At 41.4% G+C, this 17907-nt stretch overlaps 2 protein-coding genes across 2 annotated transcripts; both read left to right on the top strand.

Moving 5' to 3' along the window:
- Positions 1-1268: 1268 nt before the first annotated feature.
- On the top strand, positions 1269-3281 carry LOC310988342 (nuclear factor 7, brain-like; the record flags this gene model as incomplete). The annotated part of the gene is made up of 2 exons (XM_083974892.1): positions 1269-1526; positions 2121-3281. 2 exons carry the CDS (start codon positions 1269-1271, stop codon positions 3279-3281), a joined length of 1419 nt encoding a protein of 472 aa, XP_083831018.1.
- A 1607-nt stretch (positions 3282-4888) lies between these two features.
- Positions 4889-17051, top strand: LOC310988951 (uncharacterized protein; the record flags this gene model as incomplete). The annotated part of the gene is made up of 5 exons (XM_083975773.1): positions 4889-5146; positions 5842-7013; positions 7757-7763; positions 8365-8661; positions 15855-17051. The coding sequence occupies 5 exons, from the start codon at positions 4889-4891 to the stop codon at positions 17049-17051; spliced, it is 2931 nt and encodes a 976-aa protein (XP_083831899.1).
- Positions 17052-17907: the final 856 nt, after the last annotated feature.

Here is a 17907-nt window from a genome sequence, read left to right as displayed (position 1 = left end):
AGAAGTTGCAGTGGTAAGGCCAAAGAATTCATGATTGAATTTGCATTAAAGTAACATTGCGGAGTTTTTCGGCCTTAAAATAATGTTTCCAGACTCATTGCAATGGAAGAAAAATGGTTAATAGGATGAATGGTGCTGCCGCTGCAGCCTGAGCCGGGTTGCGTCGGCTGAAACTGCACTATGGAACTTCCCTGCACCAACATTCTATTGGTGGTGGTGATGGGGGTTCCGATGAACAAGAAAAGTGGGTGTGGCTGTTTTTTTCTCCACCAAGGAGTGTTTTGGGTGTAAAACTAATGTTTGCAATCAACTCAGAATCATGAAAAACCCCTAGTTTGACCCCTCACAAGTTACTCAAGGCCAAATTTAACATTACGGAATGTTCAAAAACCCAGTTACGGGTACCCCAACTTTGAGTCGTTTTTTAGGGGGTTTCCCACGGGAGTTGAATTTCAACATTTTAAGACGTCATACTACGCATGTTCCTAAAGACAACTGTGAAGAAATTTCTTGGTAAGGATTTAGTTCCCAGATTTTCATATGTTGCCCTTACTACAAGGAGGGAATCCACACTGGAAACACTTTGACTACAGAGAAGCTTGAAAAAAAAAAGTTTTGATTTTGTCTCTTTCCAACATCAACTCACAAAGAGGCATGTTAGGAATGGAGCTCCTTGATGATCAATTTGATTTTAACAGGATGAATGACACTGATTTTAATATGGGATCTAATGTTAAGAGAGACTTGGAAAAATGTCAGCCTGTCTGTTACAGTAAAGGTATTGAAGTTGGAAAGGTCAAAGTCTTGGTTGGAGCATTAGCTTGTGTTTATGGCTTTGTTACATCAAATCTTTTAAGACCTGATGCATTATCAGCAGTATAATGACTGGGTGGAAGAATTATTAGTCTTGTATCCTACTTTTCCAGTGTCCTCCAAACTGCAGCTCTAAACTTTCACCACTAGAGTGTGACATCACACCTTTCTATTAGTCTCATAGGATGAACAATGTTCAAGAGCTGTGTGATGAAGAAAAATATATTTTATCGAAGTTTACTGTATACAGTGAACCGTATATTTAAGGGAATCTCATTATCATGTTATTTAAGGGGAATTATCTTGCTGAACAAAGGTGAATGAAGATTCATCTCGAGGCTCAAGGTGACATCACTAAAAGAAGCACAGGGTGGGGCTGCTCTGGTAAATAGGAAGCGATGGTTTGATGTGCTTAGTCAGTCTGTTTGGATGAGCAAGGAAAAACAAAGAGAGCCATGGCATCTGCCTCTTACACTGAAGATTTGGCTTGTTCTATTTGTCTGAACATCTTCAATGATCCTGTAATGATCCCATGTGGACACTCTTTTTGCAGAGAATGTATCACACTTTCTCTGAGCTCAGTGACTCAGTGTCCACAGTGTCGGGTGACTGTTGCAACGGGAGGGCAATGTTTGATGACCAATCACATTTTGAAAAGTCTGGCTGAAAAAGAAGCTGAGAAACAGAGGAGGAAGCATGGAGGTGGAGAAGAAGTAAGTTTTTTTAATAACCTTTGTACATATTTATGAGCAGTGATACCATGATGGTTCCCGTGTCTTTGTATTATAGTGGGCCGCACACTGGGCTGCTTAAGTAATTAGTCAGTTAAAAAGAAAACTATAGGGTAGACCGGGGATGTTTGTAACACTTTTTGTCTCAGCTTCCATAACTTGCAGAGTTTTCATAGGGCTCCCACATTTTGACACACATGAGTACCTTCATTTGTCTTCTACAAACAGCAGTGCCTTAAACTTCTCAAACTATACCACATAATTCACTATGTCAAATGCAAGGAGTGCCACTGTTACAACCTACCCCACTACCAGGGTAGGTTGTCACACAACCTGGGGAAAATTGTAACCGTGAGATTAAAAACTAAAAACTGAGACCAAACCAAAAAGATATGCACCTATGTAAGTTTATTGTGCATGTTCCAAAACTAAGGCATCTTCCTGCGGTTCAATATGAATAAAATGAACTCTAAGTGAGGAACAGCTAGTGACAAATGAATCAATTTGTCTTGAAGCAAATGATAAACTTGCCCCTCCATTTTGGTTTCTAACATTTAAATTTTGTTGATTTTAAAGGTTGATGACCGGTTGTGCCCTGAACACGAAGAAAAGCTGAAACTGTTCTGCATCACAGATCAGCAGTTAGCTTGTATCATATGTCGAGATGGAGAGAGGCACGAAGGACACAAGTTTAAACCAATCAAAGAGGCAGCTGCATCAGTCAGGAAGGAGCTGGAGGCGTTTGTGCAACAGGTTTGTGGTGATATCAGTGCTATAGAGAGTCTGGCCAACACACAGAGGGAAGAAATAACAAAAACCAAAGAGAAGTCTCAGCAGCTGAAGACACAGATCTGCAGACAGTTTGAGGAGATGCAGCAGTTTCTGAGGAAGAGAGAAAATGAGATCCAGAAAGACCTGAAAGACAAAGAGGAAGAGGCTGTTGTGAAGATGAACGAGACACTGAATGCTATGGAAACGGCTTTGTCTGAGAACAGAGAGCTGGAGGAAAAGGTGACATCAGTTCTGAAAATCACAGATTATGAAAACTTCTTACAGAGCTGGACAGAGGAAAACAACATGGTGGATGTAAAACGCTCATTTCAGCCAAGAGGAGGAAATCTCAAGGTGGTGAATCCCTCTGTCTCTTTGGGGCCTCATGAGAGTCACCTGCAGTTCTTCATGTGGAAGGAGATGCTTCAGGTGATCAAGCCCCAAGCTGAAGACCTCTCACTCAAAAGTAAGGGTGGAAACATAACGGTGTCTGAAGATGGGAGGAGTCTGATGTACAGTCCCAATGTTGTTAAATCTCAGCAAAACAATGGACGGTATAGTTGTCAATACTGTGGTAGGTCAAACCATTCCTGTCCAAGTTACACTGAGGACACGTCTGTACGTTATGCTTCTGTGTCCAGCTCCACTGAGTTCACCTCTGGGCAGCATTACTGGGAAATAGAGGTTGGAGAAAGGAGCTACTGGAAAGTAGGGGTACAAAATCATTATCTGAGCTACAATAAATCAAAAGTGACATCTAGTTCAGGCACACAGTTAACAAATATTGGAACACCTCAAAAGATAGGGATTTACCTCGACTGTCAATCAGAGGAGCTGTCTTTCTATGATGCAGAAAACATGACACACATTCACACTATGAAGTGTTCAGTACCAGTGGCAGCATATTTGGAATACAAATATAGCAAAGGAGCAGATCATAACCCCCTCAGGGTGTGCTGGTTCTGAGGTCTGGATGTGGTTTAGTGACAAGTCTCATCTCACCAGTCCTCCAGTCCAGAATCAGTCTGCTCGCTGTCCCCGTCTCCTCCTGTTGTTTGAAGTGGACACAGAAACTTTCACAAACAGAAAGGAAGCAGCTGTAGGGGCCGTGAAGTGTGTTTTCTGTTGGTTAAGGTTTAGGGTTATTTTGTTTATTGTGATTATCATTTAGTTTATGTAATCATATTTAGTAGCGGGTCGCATGATAATGGGTGGGGTCCAGCACTTACTATGTTCAGCTGTTGCTTTTCTTTTGTTGGAGAGAGAAGGTGAGAGAAGGTGAGCGTGGGTCGTCGTATTTTTTGTTGAATGCTGTTTTAGTTGTTGATCACTGTGATTACTTTGGTTTAAGTTTGTACACTATATTATGATTTAATCTTTTTTGTTTTGTTAATAACACTTTAATCTTTAGTTGGATTAGCTGGATGTGGAGCATCTGGCAGGTCTGGTGTGGACATGACAGAAAGAAAAATTAGGTTGTTCTTCTCATTTTCCTGCTACATGGAATTTAGCTTCTTCAAATTTACTTCATTCCTTTTCATTTTATTTTCCCTGATAAGGTGTGTGGTGTTTAATATTAATGATGTGCATGCTGTAAAATAAAATAGATTGTATGCTGTTAACATGTCTTGGGCAGGAAATACCTGTAATGTGTCTGTGTACTGTAGAGGAGATAAAGAAAGTTGACCCATGTTTTCTGTTATTTTACCTGTGAATAGTAATCATGAACAACAATGAAAAAGAAAAGACATTTTTGTGTTACTAAAAATGTTGTTCATGTCAGACTTTTACTTTGCTTTTTTTCCCCTTGAAGGTTTGTGTCTCACTGTGCAGAGCATGTGCTGAGTGTGATAGAGGGGAAGTTTCTCTGTGTTCAGTTTTAAAGTGTGGATGATGCTGACAGATTTGAAGATTCATTCGGTGAACCCCCCAAACTGCACTGTATTATACTCTAAAGAAGTGTATGCAATAAAGCATCTGAATTATCTTTGTTTGTAATAGAATTTCAGTTGATACTAAAAGAGTGAATAAAATCTATTTTAAAATCAATAGTGATGCATTTTGTTGTGCTTCCTGTTGTCAGTGATTCTGTAACTTCTGGGTCACTGTTTCTGCAAATAATGCATTACCCTTATCAAATATTCCCAACGTTTATCTGAAGCTCTGAGGCTTTAGCAGTGTGACGTAGACAAATGAAGAGGATGTCATTCAAAGTGAAAATCTTTTAGTGTCATTCCCTTGTTGAAAACAGTGTGTATGGAAACACATTGTCAGGATCCGGGTCGCCTCTCTCCTGTCCATGTTTTCTTTCCCCCGGGGGTGGGCGGGGCCTTTTGGTACCTATGGCATCCACCCTCCTCTGCACACCTGCTTCTCATCAACCTGGTTTCCTGCTCTTTACACCTACAGCAATTATTAGCTGGTCTCTTCCTCCACGATGAAGAGATTGAAGATCTTCTTGTGATCAGTCGGTTTAACAGAGAGAGGAGGGAGACATCACGGGGTGTTTGCCTGTTCTGGGGAATAGAAAGTTCTAGTCGGGTTTGACAGAGAAAAGGAGGAGACAAGGCACCATGGCATCTGCCTCTTACACTGAAGATCTGACTTGTTCCATTTGTATGGCCATCTTCAATGATCCTGTGATGCTCCCATGTGGACACTCTTTCTGCAGGGAATGTGTCACACTTTCTCTGAGTTCAGTGCCTCAGTGTCCACAGTGTCGAGCAGCTGTCTCAACTGAAGGGAGATGTTTGATGACCAATCACATTTTGAAAAGTCTGTCCGAGAAAGAAGCTAAGAGGCAGAGGGGGAAACATGGAGATGGAGAGGAAGTAAGTTTTAGAACCACTTTCATTTTCATTCTTTGTTGTAAGTTCAGAACAGTTTCAGTCATATTAGGTTTAAAAAACAAACACAACGGGTACACCTGAGTCAGGTTTGTAGGTATCCTTGCTCACATGCATGCAAATGTTCACTTGAGTTCGATTCAACAAAGCTTTATGATAACCACTCATCTGATAATGTTGTCTTAAGCCATTTTGGTAGAACTTTGGAAGTATGCTTGGGTCATTGTCCATTTTGAAGACTTATTTGTAACTAACTTTCACTTCCTGGTGTTCAAAGAGGGTTCTTGAATATATCCAATTTACCCTCCTAACATACAGAATGTATACTCCAAACATATGGGCAAGCTGTTTCATTTGAGTTTATCAGATCACATGACATTTATTCAGGAAGACATTTCCCACAAAAGATGCCGCCGATGAGTTGCGACAGATTATACAAGTTATCATTATTTTCTGAGCAATTAAAAAAAACAACAGTCAAATAAGTATACTGTATGTAAACTTCTGACCGAATGAAATTGTGATGAAGAGAAAAAAAATGTCTAAGACAATCTGTCTGAAAGTAAATGTTAAACTACTGACATCAGCTGTAGGTGGTATTTAGAGTGTATTTTATCTCTCCCCATTCATTGTGAATTGTAATATTAATGACATTCTTGATTGTTTTCTTGATTTTAAAGGTTGATGACCGGTTGTGTCCTGAACACGAAGAAAAGCTGAAACTGTTCTGCATCACAGATCAGCAGTTAGCTTGTATCATATGTCGAGATGGGGACAGGCACGAAGGACACAAGTTTAAACCAATCAAAGAGGCAGCTGCATCAGTCAGGAAGGAGCTGGAGATGTTTGTGCAACAGGTTTGTGGTGATATCAGTGCTATAGAGAGTCTGGCCAACACACAGAGGGAAGAAATAACAAAAACCAAAGAGAAGTCTCAGCAGCTGAAGACACAGATCTGCAGACAGTTTGAGGAGATGCACCAGTTTCTGAGGAAGAGAGAAAATGAGATCCAGAAAGACCTGAAAGACAAAGAGGAAGAGGCCGTTGAGAAGATGAACGAGACACTGAATGCCATGGAAACGGCTTTGTCTGAGAACAGAGAGCTGGAGGAAAAGGTGACATCAGTTCTGAAAATCACAGATTATGAAAACTTCTTACAGAGCTGGACTGAGGAAAACAACATGGTGGATGTAAAACGCTCATTTCAGCCAAGAGGAGGAAATCTCAAGGTGGTGAATCCCTCTGTCTCTTTGGGGCCTCATGAGAGTCACCTGCAGTTCTTCATGTGGAAGGAGATGCTTCAGGTGATCGAGCCCCGAGCTGAAGACCTCTCACTCAAAAGTAACAGCAACAACATAAAAGTTTCTGGAGATGGGAGGAGTCTGATGTACAGTCCCAAGATTGTTCAATCTAATCAGAGTAATGGAGGGTTTGGATATGGGTATTCAAGGGGATGTCACTACTGTTGCAGGTTAAACCATTCCTGTCCAAGTTACAAAGAGGACACGTCTGTGCGTTATGCTTCTGTATCCAGCTCCACTGAGTTCACCTCTGGGCAGCATTACTGGGAAATAGAGGTTGGAGAAAGGAGCTACTGGAAAGTAGGGGTACAAACTCATTATCTGAGCTACAATGAATCAAAAGTGACATCTAGTTCAGGCACACAGTTAACAAATATCGGAACACCTCAGAAGATAGGGATTTACCTCGACTGTCAATCAGAGGAGCTGTCTTTCTATGATGCAGAAAACATGACACACATTCACACTATGAAGTGTTCAGTACCAGTGGCAGCATATTTTCAGTACAAATATAGTAAAGGAGCAGATCATAACCCCCTCAGGGTGTGCTGGTTCTGAGGTCTGGATGTGGTTTAGTGACAAGTCTCATCTCACCAGTCCTCCAGTCCAGAATCACTTTGCTCACTGTCCCCGTCTCCTCCTGTTGTTTGATCACAAACTGGACTGTGCTTTTTTCAAATTGTTTTTCTTCAGATTGACCTCATTCCCTGTCATTTAATTTTCCCGGATATGATGTTTGATATTAATGCTGCGCATGACTTAAAATGAAAGACTGTTAACATGTCTTTGACATGAAGAGTAGCATGTGTACAGTAGAGGAGGTAAAGCAAGTTGACTCATGTTTTGTGCTGTGTATGAATGCTAATCATGAGCAGTAAAATCTAAAATGGAGAACAATCTATTCTATACCCTATAGAAAATAATCATTACAGAAAACAAGAAAAATAATGTTGTTGCTACCTTTACTTTGCTTTTTGTTTTGTTTTTTAACTTAAGGTGTGTGTCTTACTGTGCAGAGCCTGTGCTCTAAATTAATCTGTCTTCAAGGTGTGGATGATGATGACAGATTTAAAGATTTATTTTGAGAATTTGAAAAAGCTATGCAAAAAATGCCCCCTCCCCCACACAAAAAAAGAAAAAGATTGGAGCCCATGGAGGTATTTTAAAGCATTTCTGTTTCAGTGATGCACTGTTCTCTACTGTAGTTTATGCAATGAAGCCTCTCAATCTTTCCTTGCAATGTCATTTCAGTTGATACTAAATGAATGCATTTTGTCGTCATTCCTGTTGTCAGTGATTCTGTAACTTATTGGTCACTCTTTCTGCTAATAATATATTTCCCTCATCAAACATTTCCAAAGTTTATCTGAAGCCACTCTGAGGCTTCAGCAGTTTCACTTAGACATGAAGTGGATATCATATGAAAATAAAATCTCATGAGAACACAAGGAGGGAATCCACACTCAAAACACTTTGACTACAGAGAAGCTTGAAAAAAAAGTTTTGATTTTGTCTCTTTCCAACATCTACTCATGTAGAAGCATGTTAGGAATGGAGCTTCTTGATGATCAATTTGATTTTAACAGGATGAATGACTCTGATTTTAATATGGGTTCTAATGTTAAGAGAGACTTGGGAAAATGTCAGCCTGTCTGTTACAGTAAAGGTATTGAAGTTGGAAAGGTCAAAGTCTTGGTTGGAGCGTTAGCTTGTGTTTATGGCTTTGTTACATCAAAGCTTTTAAGACCTGATGCATTATCAGCAGTATAATGACTGGGTGGAAAATATCCTACTTTTCAAAGGTGAATGAAGATTCATCTCGAGGCTCAAGGTGACATCACTAAAAGAAGCACAGGGTGGGGCTACACTGATAAATGGGAAGCGATGGTTTGATGTGCTTAGTCAGTCTGTTTGGATGAGCAAGGAAAAACAAAGAGAGCCATGGCATCTGCTTCTTACATTGAAGATTTGGCCTGTTCTATTTGTCTGAACATCTTCAATGATCCTGTAACGATCCCATGTGGACACTCTTTTTGCAGAGAATGTATCACACTTTCTCTGAGCTCAGTGACTCAGTGTCCACAGTGTCGTGTGACTGTTGCAACGAGAAGGCAATGTTTGATGACCAATCACATTTTGAAAAGTCTGGCTGAAAAAGAAGCTGAGAAACAGAGGAGGAAGCATGGAGGTGGAGAAGAAGTAAGTTTTTTAATAACCTTTGTACATATTTATGAGCAGTGATACCATGATGGTTCCCGTGTCTTTATATTATAGTGGGCCGCAAACTGGGCTGCTTAAAGCAGATATCAGTGGAATGTTTTTGTTAATATAAGTCCTAAATAGTCCTATTTTCCGTCAGCAATCACTTACATGAAGTATTTCAGCCTAAACACGAGTCTCTCCGTCACTCTGCTCTGCTGTAACCCGAGGAGAAAATTTTCCTTGTGGGATACAAGTGTTATCCAATGAGGAGAGAGAACGGCATGAAGGGCTGTGTGTGCAGCCAAGGGATGCGCGTGAATGTGGTGACGTAGCACGAGGACCAATTGATGCCTGACAAGGGCGGGGGCTGCTAACTCATGGTGCGTTCAAAGAAACTCGTACTTTGTGTTTTTCCTTCCTGTGAAGTCATACCAGTTCGATCTGGTACGAGTTCACGGGTCGGAAGTTACGAGTGGCCGTTATAGGGAACTTTCACAGACAACAGGATGGTAAAAACACGAGCTACGGGTTACCTGGAACGCTACCAAGTCGTAGTTGTGACTTGAAGCTGTAACTTACGGTTTCAAAAGCCTGCCTTGAACGCAGCATTAGCCGAAACGGCCGTGAAGCTGATATCTGCTTTAAGTAATTAGTCAGTTAAAAAGAAAACTATAGGGTAGACCGGGGATGTTTGTAACACTTTTTGTCTCAGCTTCCATAACTTGCAGAATTTTCATAGGGCTCCCACATTTTGACACACATGAGTACCCTCATTTGTCTTCTACAGACAGCAGTGCCTTAAACTTCTCAAACTATATCACATAATTCACTATGTCAAATGCAAGGAGTGCCACTGTTACAACCTGCACTACCAGGGTAGGTTGTTCCACAACCTGGGGAAAATTGTAACAGTGAGATTAAAAACTAAAAACTGAGACCAAACCAAAAAAATATGCACCTATGTAAGTTTATTGTGCATGTTCCAACACTAAAGCATCTTCCTGCGGTTCAATATGAACAAAAAGAACTCATCACTGATGGCTAAATGAAGAACATTGACAGTGTTTTGGATCCTAACAATAGAAAGCTGTCTTAAAGAATATATTCTGATAATACCAGGAAATGGTGTACATGTATGAATGGAAACCTTCAGCAGGAGGTCAGAAGCAGCTCATAGTCCATGTAATTCCAGGAAAGATTGTGACACTTAATGACACATAATAAAACAACAAAGATAAAAGGTGTTACAACAGCACGTCAGCCATTTGATCAGCTGTACCAGCATGGTGGTTTGAAATGAACATTGATGAAATTTCTCATATTTCTAAGAATCTGCTCATTCATCATATACAAGTTATACAAACTATCAATACTAGTCAAAATTTTGGCTTGGTCCAAAATATTAGTTTCTGTCCTAAAAAATGTTTTTTGGCTGCAACACCACTTGGGATGGTGGGACTGCTCACACCGGCGCCGGAAAATGTCCCTTATTTTCAAATCCAAAACTTGATAGGTATGACCTACAGTACACACTTATTCCCATAGCCATGTAAATTCACTTGCAATGTCAGGGAGGGAGTGGGTACATATGATATTGATCATGTAACTCTACTGTTAACCCTTATTGGTGAAAGTGATGCTGTTACAACCATTTCCTTGTTACAACCATCCCCAGTACGGTGTACATTTTAGGACATCCTCAGGTGTCAGGCTTCAGCCTCAGACTTTAGATGAAAAGGCATGAGGTCTTAGGAAAACCACTGTCAGGTGTCCACAGGGGCGGAGTGGCCATCGGGAGGACCGGGAGATTTCCCGGTCGGCCGGCGGCCAATAAACTCAAGTGAGCCGGCCGCAAGCTGCCCTGCGCGGCCGTGTGGTGCTCACGAGTTGAAAGTAATATTTACCGATCGCTACCCTGATAATCTCCATGCTCTACCTCTACACCTGTTTACTGAAGTCCAACCATAATTTGTACCCCTTCATGTCTCTCTACCTCTCACTCATGGTTGCGGTAGTGAATCAGACTCTTATCAATCCAGCCTACTAAATGATTTTTGTTTAGCCTCCTATCTTTATCTAATTATTTTTGTTCAGTGTTACAGAACTTTCATGACCACAAAATATAAAATAACCAGCAATTTAATTTGTTTGTTTGTTCTTAAACTAATGTTGAATGGTGCAAAGCCTCATGGGAAATGCGTCAGCCTGTCACTGTGAAAGTTATCATTGAACTAGCGGCTACGGCTAAAAACAGATCGACTCACGGAAGCTACCCAGCAACCCTTATCAGTCCTGCCCGTGTGTTGCGTTATCTATAAGTTATATTAATTTAACAAGACAACACAGTCCGTGCTTTACTGTAAGTGGGCCAGGGGGCGTCGGTACGCGGTACCGCGGTACCGCTACGAGCCGGAACCTCTCACATCACAGCAGCAGCTACTCTGTCTTCTCCACGGGCACCGAAGCATGTTGGTGAGTAGGACAAGACCCGAAACGAAACCGTGGCGTTTGCAGCGCGCTGTCAGTAAAATCAATTTGCAGAGTAGAGTAGTTGAGAGGGGGAAATAAAGGAGTAAACATGACTGGATGTAATGTTATGGTCAGCAGTGTTAAGTAGGCTAAATCTGCTTGGGAGGCACTAATTGCAGCTCTTTCACATTCTGTCATTTCTTTCTTTTCTTTTCTTTTTAGCTAGATAAAAGTAACAATGTGTTAAAATGCACCAGAATATGGGAAATGGTGTAGCCTTTATAAAAAAAATTATGGGGGAGGCCCCCAGACCCCCAATTAAGTTGTTTCACCCAGATTTTTTTTTTTTTTGCATCTGGCACTCATATATTTTGCCATATGGAATGACACATAGCTCTGTTTGAGCGGTGAGCGGTAATATGTAAATGGTGTGGTTACATGCTGCTATTCAGACATGCCGCTATTTCGACATTGACTTCTAATTGTCGGAATAGCGGCATTAACATTATTTTTTAAGCGTCCCACTATTCCGACATTTTTTTTTTCATTGTCGGAGTAGCGGCACTTTACTATTTTTCAAACATTCCGCTTTTCCGACATTGATTGATTACGTTATAGTCAGACGTGTCCTTCTGATTTATTTTTATTTTTTCATCTGAGACACTGTTTCTCATACACAAATACATAGGCCTATTAGAGAAGAAAAAGCAAACCCTCCAAGTTTAAAAACACACCGGCAGCAGCGCACACTGATCTGCAGCTACTGAGACTGTTATTATTCTGTCACCTGAGTTTATCCTGCTGCTTTACATTGTTTTAACATAGGTAAAAGAAGAAAAAAAAGATTGTCTGGAATAAAGGGGCAGATTACATAAGATTATTCTTTTTTCTGCTCCCTTTTGTTGAGATTTGGGAGGTTTTTGCCTGATTTATTGCCCAATGCCATGTATCTCGCTTTCTTTCCCCCTCCCTCCGCCCGTTGTCTTCGTTGTCACTTTGTTGTCGCTCCACAGAGCGCACATGGCTAATTAATATGCACGTGCTGACCATATATGGTTGTGTAGGCATTCCGGGGACGGAGGTGTGTTCACGTGCGCAACTGCGCACCATTCTTGGATCCAGTTATCAAAGTTGAGGTGCAGAGTTGTGCACGCACAGTTTGATAGATCTGAAAAAGGTGTAAATATTTTGGGCTGTCTTTTCACCGTAGGCCTAAGCAAAACATTTAGTAGCAGCAGTTTTACACTGCTTACTTACAGTTTTGATAAATGAGGCCCCAGGCCTTAAGCCCAGAGCCCAGACGCTCACAGCTGCAGCTCCGCGGCTCATCCGCGGCGCTGTCCGTGGTGCTGAAGGTGACAGGTTAACTTGACAAACAAACTGCAGCATAGTTCTGTTTGTTTATCATATGTGTCAGTTTTGTTTGTGACTTGATAGCTGAGTTGTTGAGATTAAGAACATCACTCCCTCATCAAACCAGTGATAGACATGCTGAAAAGAAAAGAGAGAGAGAGACGCGCCTGGGTATCGCAGCTGTAAAAAAAGAAAAAAAAGAAAAAGAAAAGACGTGTCAGAATAGCGGTATCAAAAAGTGTCGGACTACCGGCATGTCTAGATAGAGGGATGTCGTAATAGTGGGATGTCTAAATAGTGACATGTCGGAATAGCGGGATGTCTGAATAGCGGGCGGACCCCAAATGGTGTGGGTGTGTGTGTGTGTGTGTGTGTGTGTGTGTGTGTGTGTGTGTGTGTGTGTGTGTGTGTGTGTGTGTGTGTGTGTGTGTGTGTGTGTGTGTGTGTGTGTGGCCGATGGTGGGCCGGTGCGGTCAGAATTTTCCCGGTAGATTTTGGTGCCCCACTCCGCCCCTGGGTGTCCACTAAACAGCCTCAGAAAAAAGTCGTCAGACCAAAAAGCGTCAGAAAAAAAGGCGTCAGACCAAAAGGTGTCAGAAAAAAGGCGTCAGACCAAAAGGCATCAGGAAAAAGGCATCAGAAAAAAGACGTCAGACCAAAAGGCGTCACAAAAAAGGCGTCAGAAAAAAGACGTCAGAAAAAAGGTGTCAGAAAAAAGGCGTCAGAAAAAAGGCGTCAGAAAAAAGATGTCGGAAAAAAGGTGTCAGAAAAAAGGCGTCAGAAAAAAGACATCAGAAAAAAAGGCGTCAGAAAAAAGGCGTCAGAAAAAAGATGTCAGAAAAAAGGTGTCAGAAAAAAGACGTCACACCGAAAGGCATCACAAAAAAGGCGTCAGAACAAAAGACGTCAGAAAAAAGGCGTCAGAAAAAAGACGCCAGAAAAAAGGTGTCGGAAAAAAAGACGTCAGAAAAAAGGTGTCAGAAAAAAGACGTCAGAAAAAAAGGCGTCAGAAAAAAGACGTCAGAAAAAAGGCGTCAGAAAAAAGACGTCAGAAAAAAGGTGCCAGAAAAAAGACGTCAGAAAAAAGGCGTCAGAAAAAAGATGTCAGAAAAAAGGCATCAGACCAAAAGGCGTCAGAAAAAAGACGTCAGAGAGAAGGCGTCAGAAAAAAGACGTCAGAAAAAAGGTGTCAGAAAAAAGGCATCAGACCAAAAGCTGTCAGAAAAAAGGTGTCCGGAAAAAAGGACATCAGATTAAAAACTGACTATTTTTATTTCTTCAAACTTTGATTTAACAGTCTGCAGACCATACTTTTTTTTTTGCTGCTGTAAAATTAAAAACATGTTTTTAAATGTGACATGATAATTAGCACATACTAATTTCTTGTTATGTGTTATGTAATTGCTCATCAAAGCTTTCTGCATAAATGTATTTATCCACATACAATCATTGAAAATGAAATTGTTGAATATTTAAATAGGCTATAACTTTATTTATAGGTTAAAATGGTGTAAATTCACGTCACATAACAAAACATGATGTTTTTCATCCTAGAGCAGTAGAAACAACAACAATAGCAATAAAAGTAAACCGTCAACACTTATGTCATGACGACATATCCGCGCTGTTCTGGCAGAAGCGCTGCACAAAGGAAAATCGCGCGCAAGCTGGAGCCCTCCCATTCACACCAGATGCGCATTTCTCCATACCGGTCAACCAGCGCCTCTGCCTGTGTGTAGGCTGTGTGGGTCTGTGGCTGCGTGTGTAGTGTATGTGTGGGTCGACTGTGGCTGTGTGTGTAGGCTGTGTGTGTGTATGTGTTGCCTAGGTATGTGCGTGTGTTCATCTTTCTCATGCTCTGTTTAGGTATATAAACACAAATAGATCACAAACGCAAACACACGGCTATTGTATTTGTCAATCGCAGTATTTTATTTTGAAAATTGCTTTAATCTTGAAAATTAACCGAATTCTCTTGTGTTTCTTTGGGTAACTTCCTGCCCAGATTGATGCGATCGTTCGCGACTCACACACAAAATAGACCAAAACGATCGCTGCAGGGTGCGAACCGGCTGCGGAGGTGCGCGCCGCGGTGCATCTGGTGTGAACAACACAATCGGTTAACAAGGGCGCCGGTAGGAAACAGACTCCGTTCCGCGTCTATTCGTGGCACTTCCGCGTTCGGTGTGAACCTGGCGTTACATATCGGAGAGGCGTGTTCCTTTCGGGTGCAGTCTCTTTTCTGCACGACAGCTCGTTACCGGTGTCGTGTTTCGATGACGTCATTAAATACAGCGATAGATAAATAATTTACTAGTCTGCCCCCCCCTCCAAAAAAAAAGCCCCAACTGAATCAAAGTTTGAAAAACACCTTTTGGTCTGACATATTTTTTTCTGACACCTTTTTTCTGACGCCTTTTTTCTGATGCCTTTTGGTCTGACGTCTTTTTTCTGACGCCTTTTTTCTGATGCCTTTTGGTCTGACGCCTTTTTTCGGACACCTTTTTTCTGATGCCTTTTGGTCTGATGCCTTTTTTCTGACACCTTTTTTCTGACGCCTTTTTTCTGATGCCTTTTGGTCTGACGCCTTTTTTCTGACGCCTTTTTTCTGATGCCTTTTGGTCTGACGCCTTTTTTCTGACACCTTTTTTCTGACGTCTTTTTTTCTGACGCCTTTTTTCTGACGTCTTTTTTCTGACGCCCTTTGGTCTGACGCCTTTTTTTGACACCTCTTTTCTGACGTCTTTTTTCTGACAAAGACAGCTTTTTTTCTGACGCCTTTTTTCTGACGTCTTTTGTTCTGACGCCTTTTTTCTGACGCCTTTTGGTATGACGACTTTTTTCTGATGCCTTTTGGTCTGACGACTTTTTTCTGAGGCTGTTTAGTGGACACCTGACAGAGGTTTTCCTAAGACCTTATGCCTTTTCATCTAAAGTCTGAGGCTGAAGCCTGACACCTGAGGATGTCCTAAAATGTACACCGTACCCCAGTCTCCCCTATTGACAACCATTGATAGTTAATTGTTTTAGATATTTTCTTAGTCATATAGATTTTGAAAGCTTGCAAGCCTCACCTTTTTTCATTCGAATATACAGTGACCAATATGGTTAAACAGTTTAGTTCAGACCACAGAATAATTCTTCTTCAAAACTTGCAGCACCTTAATTGCAGGTTACCAGCAGCTTCTGAATCAATTATGTCATTTTGTGTGATTTTCCATGCTTAAAGAGCAAACTAAACTTACAGTAGTGAATGTAAAGTACTGACCCAAGGAAATAGTGACAAATGAATCAATTTGTCTTGAAGCAAATTATAAACTTGCCCCTCCATTTTGGTTTCTAACATTTTAATTTTGTTGATTTTAAAGGTTGATGACCGGTTGTGCCCTGAACACGAAGAAAAGCTGAAACTGTTCTGCATCACAGATCAGCAGTTAGCTTGTATCATATGTCGAGATGGGGAGAGGCACGAAGGGCACAAGTTTAAACCAATCAAAGAGGCAGCTGCATCAGTCAGGAAGGAGCTGGATGCGTTTGTGCAACAGGTTTGTGGTGATATCAGTGCTATAGAGAGTCTGGCCAACACACAGAGGGAGGAAATAACAAAAACCAAAGAGAAGTCTCAGCAGCTGAAGACACAGATCTCCAGACAGTTTGAGGAGATGCACCAGTTTCTGAGGAAGAGAGAAAATGAGATCCAGAAAGACCTGAAAGACAAAGAGGAAGAGGCTGTTGAGATGATGAACAAGACACTGAATGCCATGGAAACGGCTTTGTCTGAGAACAGAGAGCTGGAGGAAAAGGTGACATCAGTTCTGAAAATCACAGATTATGAAAACTTCTTAAATAGCTGGACTGAGGAAAACAACATGGTGGATGTAAAACGCTCATTTCAGCCAAGAGGAGGAAATCTCAAGGTGGTGAATCCCTCTGTCTCTTTGGGGCCTCTTGAGAGTCACCTGCAGTTCTTTGTGTGGAAGGAGATGCTTCAGGTGATCAAGCCCCGAGCTGAAGACCTCTCACTCATAAGTAACAGCAACAACATTAAAGTTTCTGGGGATGGGAGGAGTCTGATGTACAGTCCCAGCATTGTTCAATATAGTGGAATGAGTGTAGGGTTTGGATTTGGGAGTGTTCCAGCTTTTGGATCAGGGTATTCAAGCAGACACTCTGGCATAGGAAACCATTCCTGTCCAAGTTACAAAGAGGACACGTCTGTGCGTTGTGCTTCTGTATCCAGCTCCACTGAGTTCACCTCTGGGCAGCATTACTGGGAAATAGAGGTTGGGAAAAGGGACTACTGGAAAGTAGGGGTACAAAATCATTATCTGAGCTACAATGAATCAGAATTGACATCTAGTTCAGGCACACAGTTAACAAATATTGGAACACCTCAAAAGATAGGGATTTACCTTGACTGCCAATCAGAGGAGCTGTCTTTCTATGATGCAGAAAACATGACACACATTCACACTATGAAGTGTTCAGTACCAGTGGCAGCATATTTGGAATACAAATATAGTCAAGGAGCAGATCATAACCCCCTCAGGGTGTGCTGGTTCTGAGGTCTGGATGTGGTTTAGTGACAAGTCTCATCTCACCAGTCCTCCAGTCCAGAATCAGTCTGCTCACTGTCCCCGTCTCCTCCTGTTGTTTGAAGTGGACACAGAAACTTTCACAAACAGAAAGGAAGCAGCTGTAGGGGCCGTGAAGTGTGTTTTCTGTTGGTTAAGGTTAAGGGTTATTTTGGTGTTGTTTATTTTGATCATCATTTAGTTTATGTAATCATATTTAGTAGCAGGTCGCATGATTATGGGTGGGGTCCAGCACTTATTATGTTCAGCTGTTGCTTTTCTTTTGTTTCAATCCCGTGAAAGTTGTTCCATACTTCTCATTTTCCTGCTACATGGAATTTAGCTTCTTCAAATACTTCATTCCTTTTCATTTTATTTTCCCTGATAAGGTGTGTGGTGTGTAATATTAATGATGTGCATGCTGTAAAATAAAAGAGATTGTATGCTGTTAACATGTCTTGGACAGGAAATACCTGTAGTGTGTCTGTGTACTGTAGAGGAGATAAAGAAAGTTGACGCATGTTTTGTGTTATCTTACCTGTGAATAGTAATCATGAGCAACAGTAAAACAACAACAACAACAACAAAACAGAGAGCAATCTATAACCATTAGAAAGTAATCATTACAGAGCATAAGAAAAATAATCAAGATTTTAGTGTTACTAAAAATGTTGTGTGACGGCCCAGGCCGGTCTATGTGTTCTCCTTCTGTATTCTCCCTTCCCCCCTGCAGTGGCTGATGACGAGGCGGGGCCCTGATGTGAAACACCTGTGTCCTGTGGTCTATATTAGAGGGTTGCAGTCTGCTCGGTCTCGCTCTGCCTGCCGCCAGCGAAGCTCCGTCCGA

The sequence above is a fragment of the Trachurus trachurus genome (assembly GCF_905171665.1).
Source record: "Trachurus trachurus genome assembly, chromosome: 7".
Taxonomy (NCBI): domain Eukaryota; kingdom Metazoa; phylum Chordata; class Actinopteri; order Carangiformes; family Carangidae; genus Trachurus; species Trachurus trachurus.
Note: the sequence above shows the minus strand (reverse complement) of the source record. Positions and strands in the feature narration are given on the sequence as shown.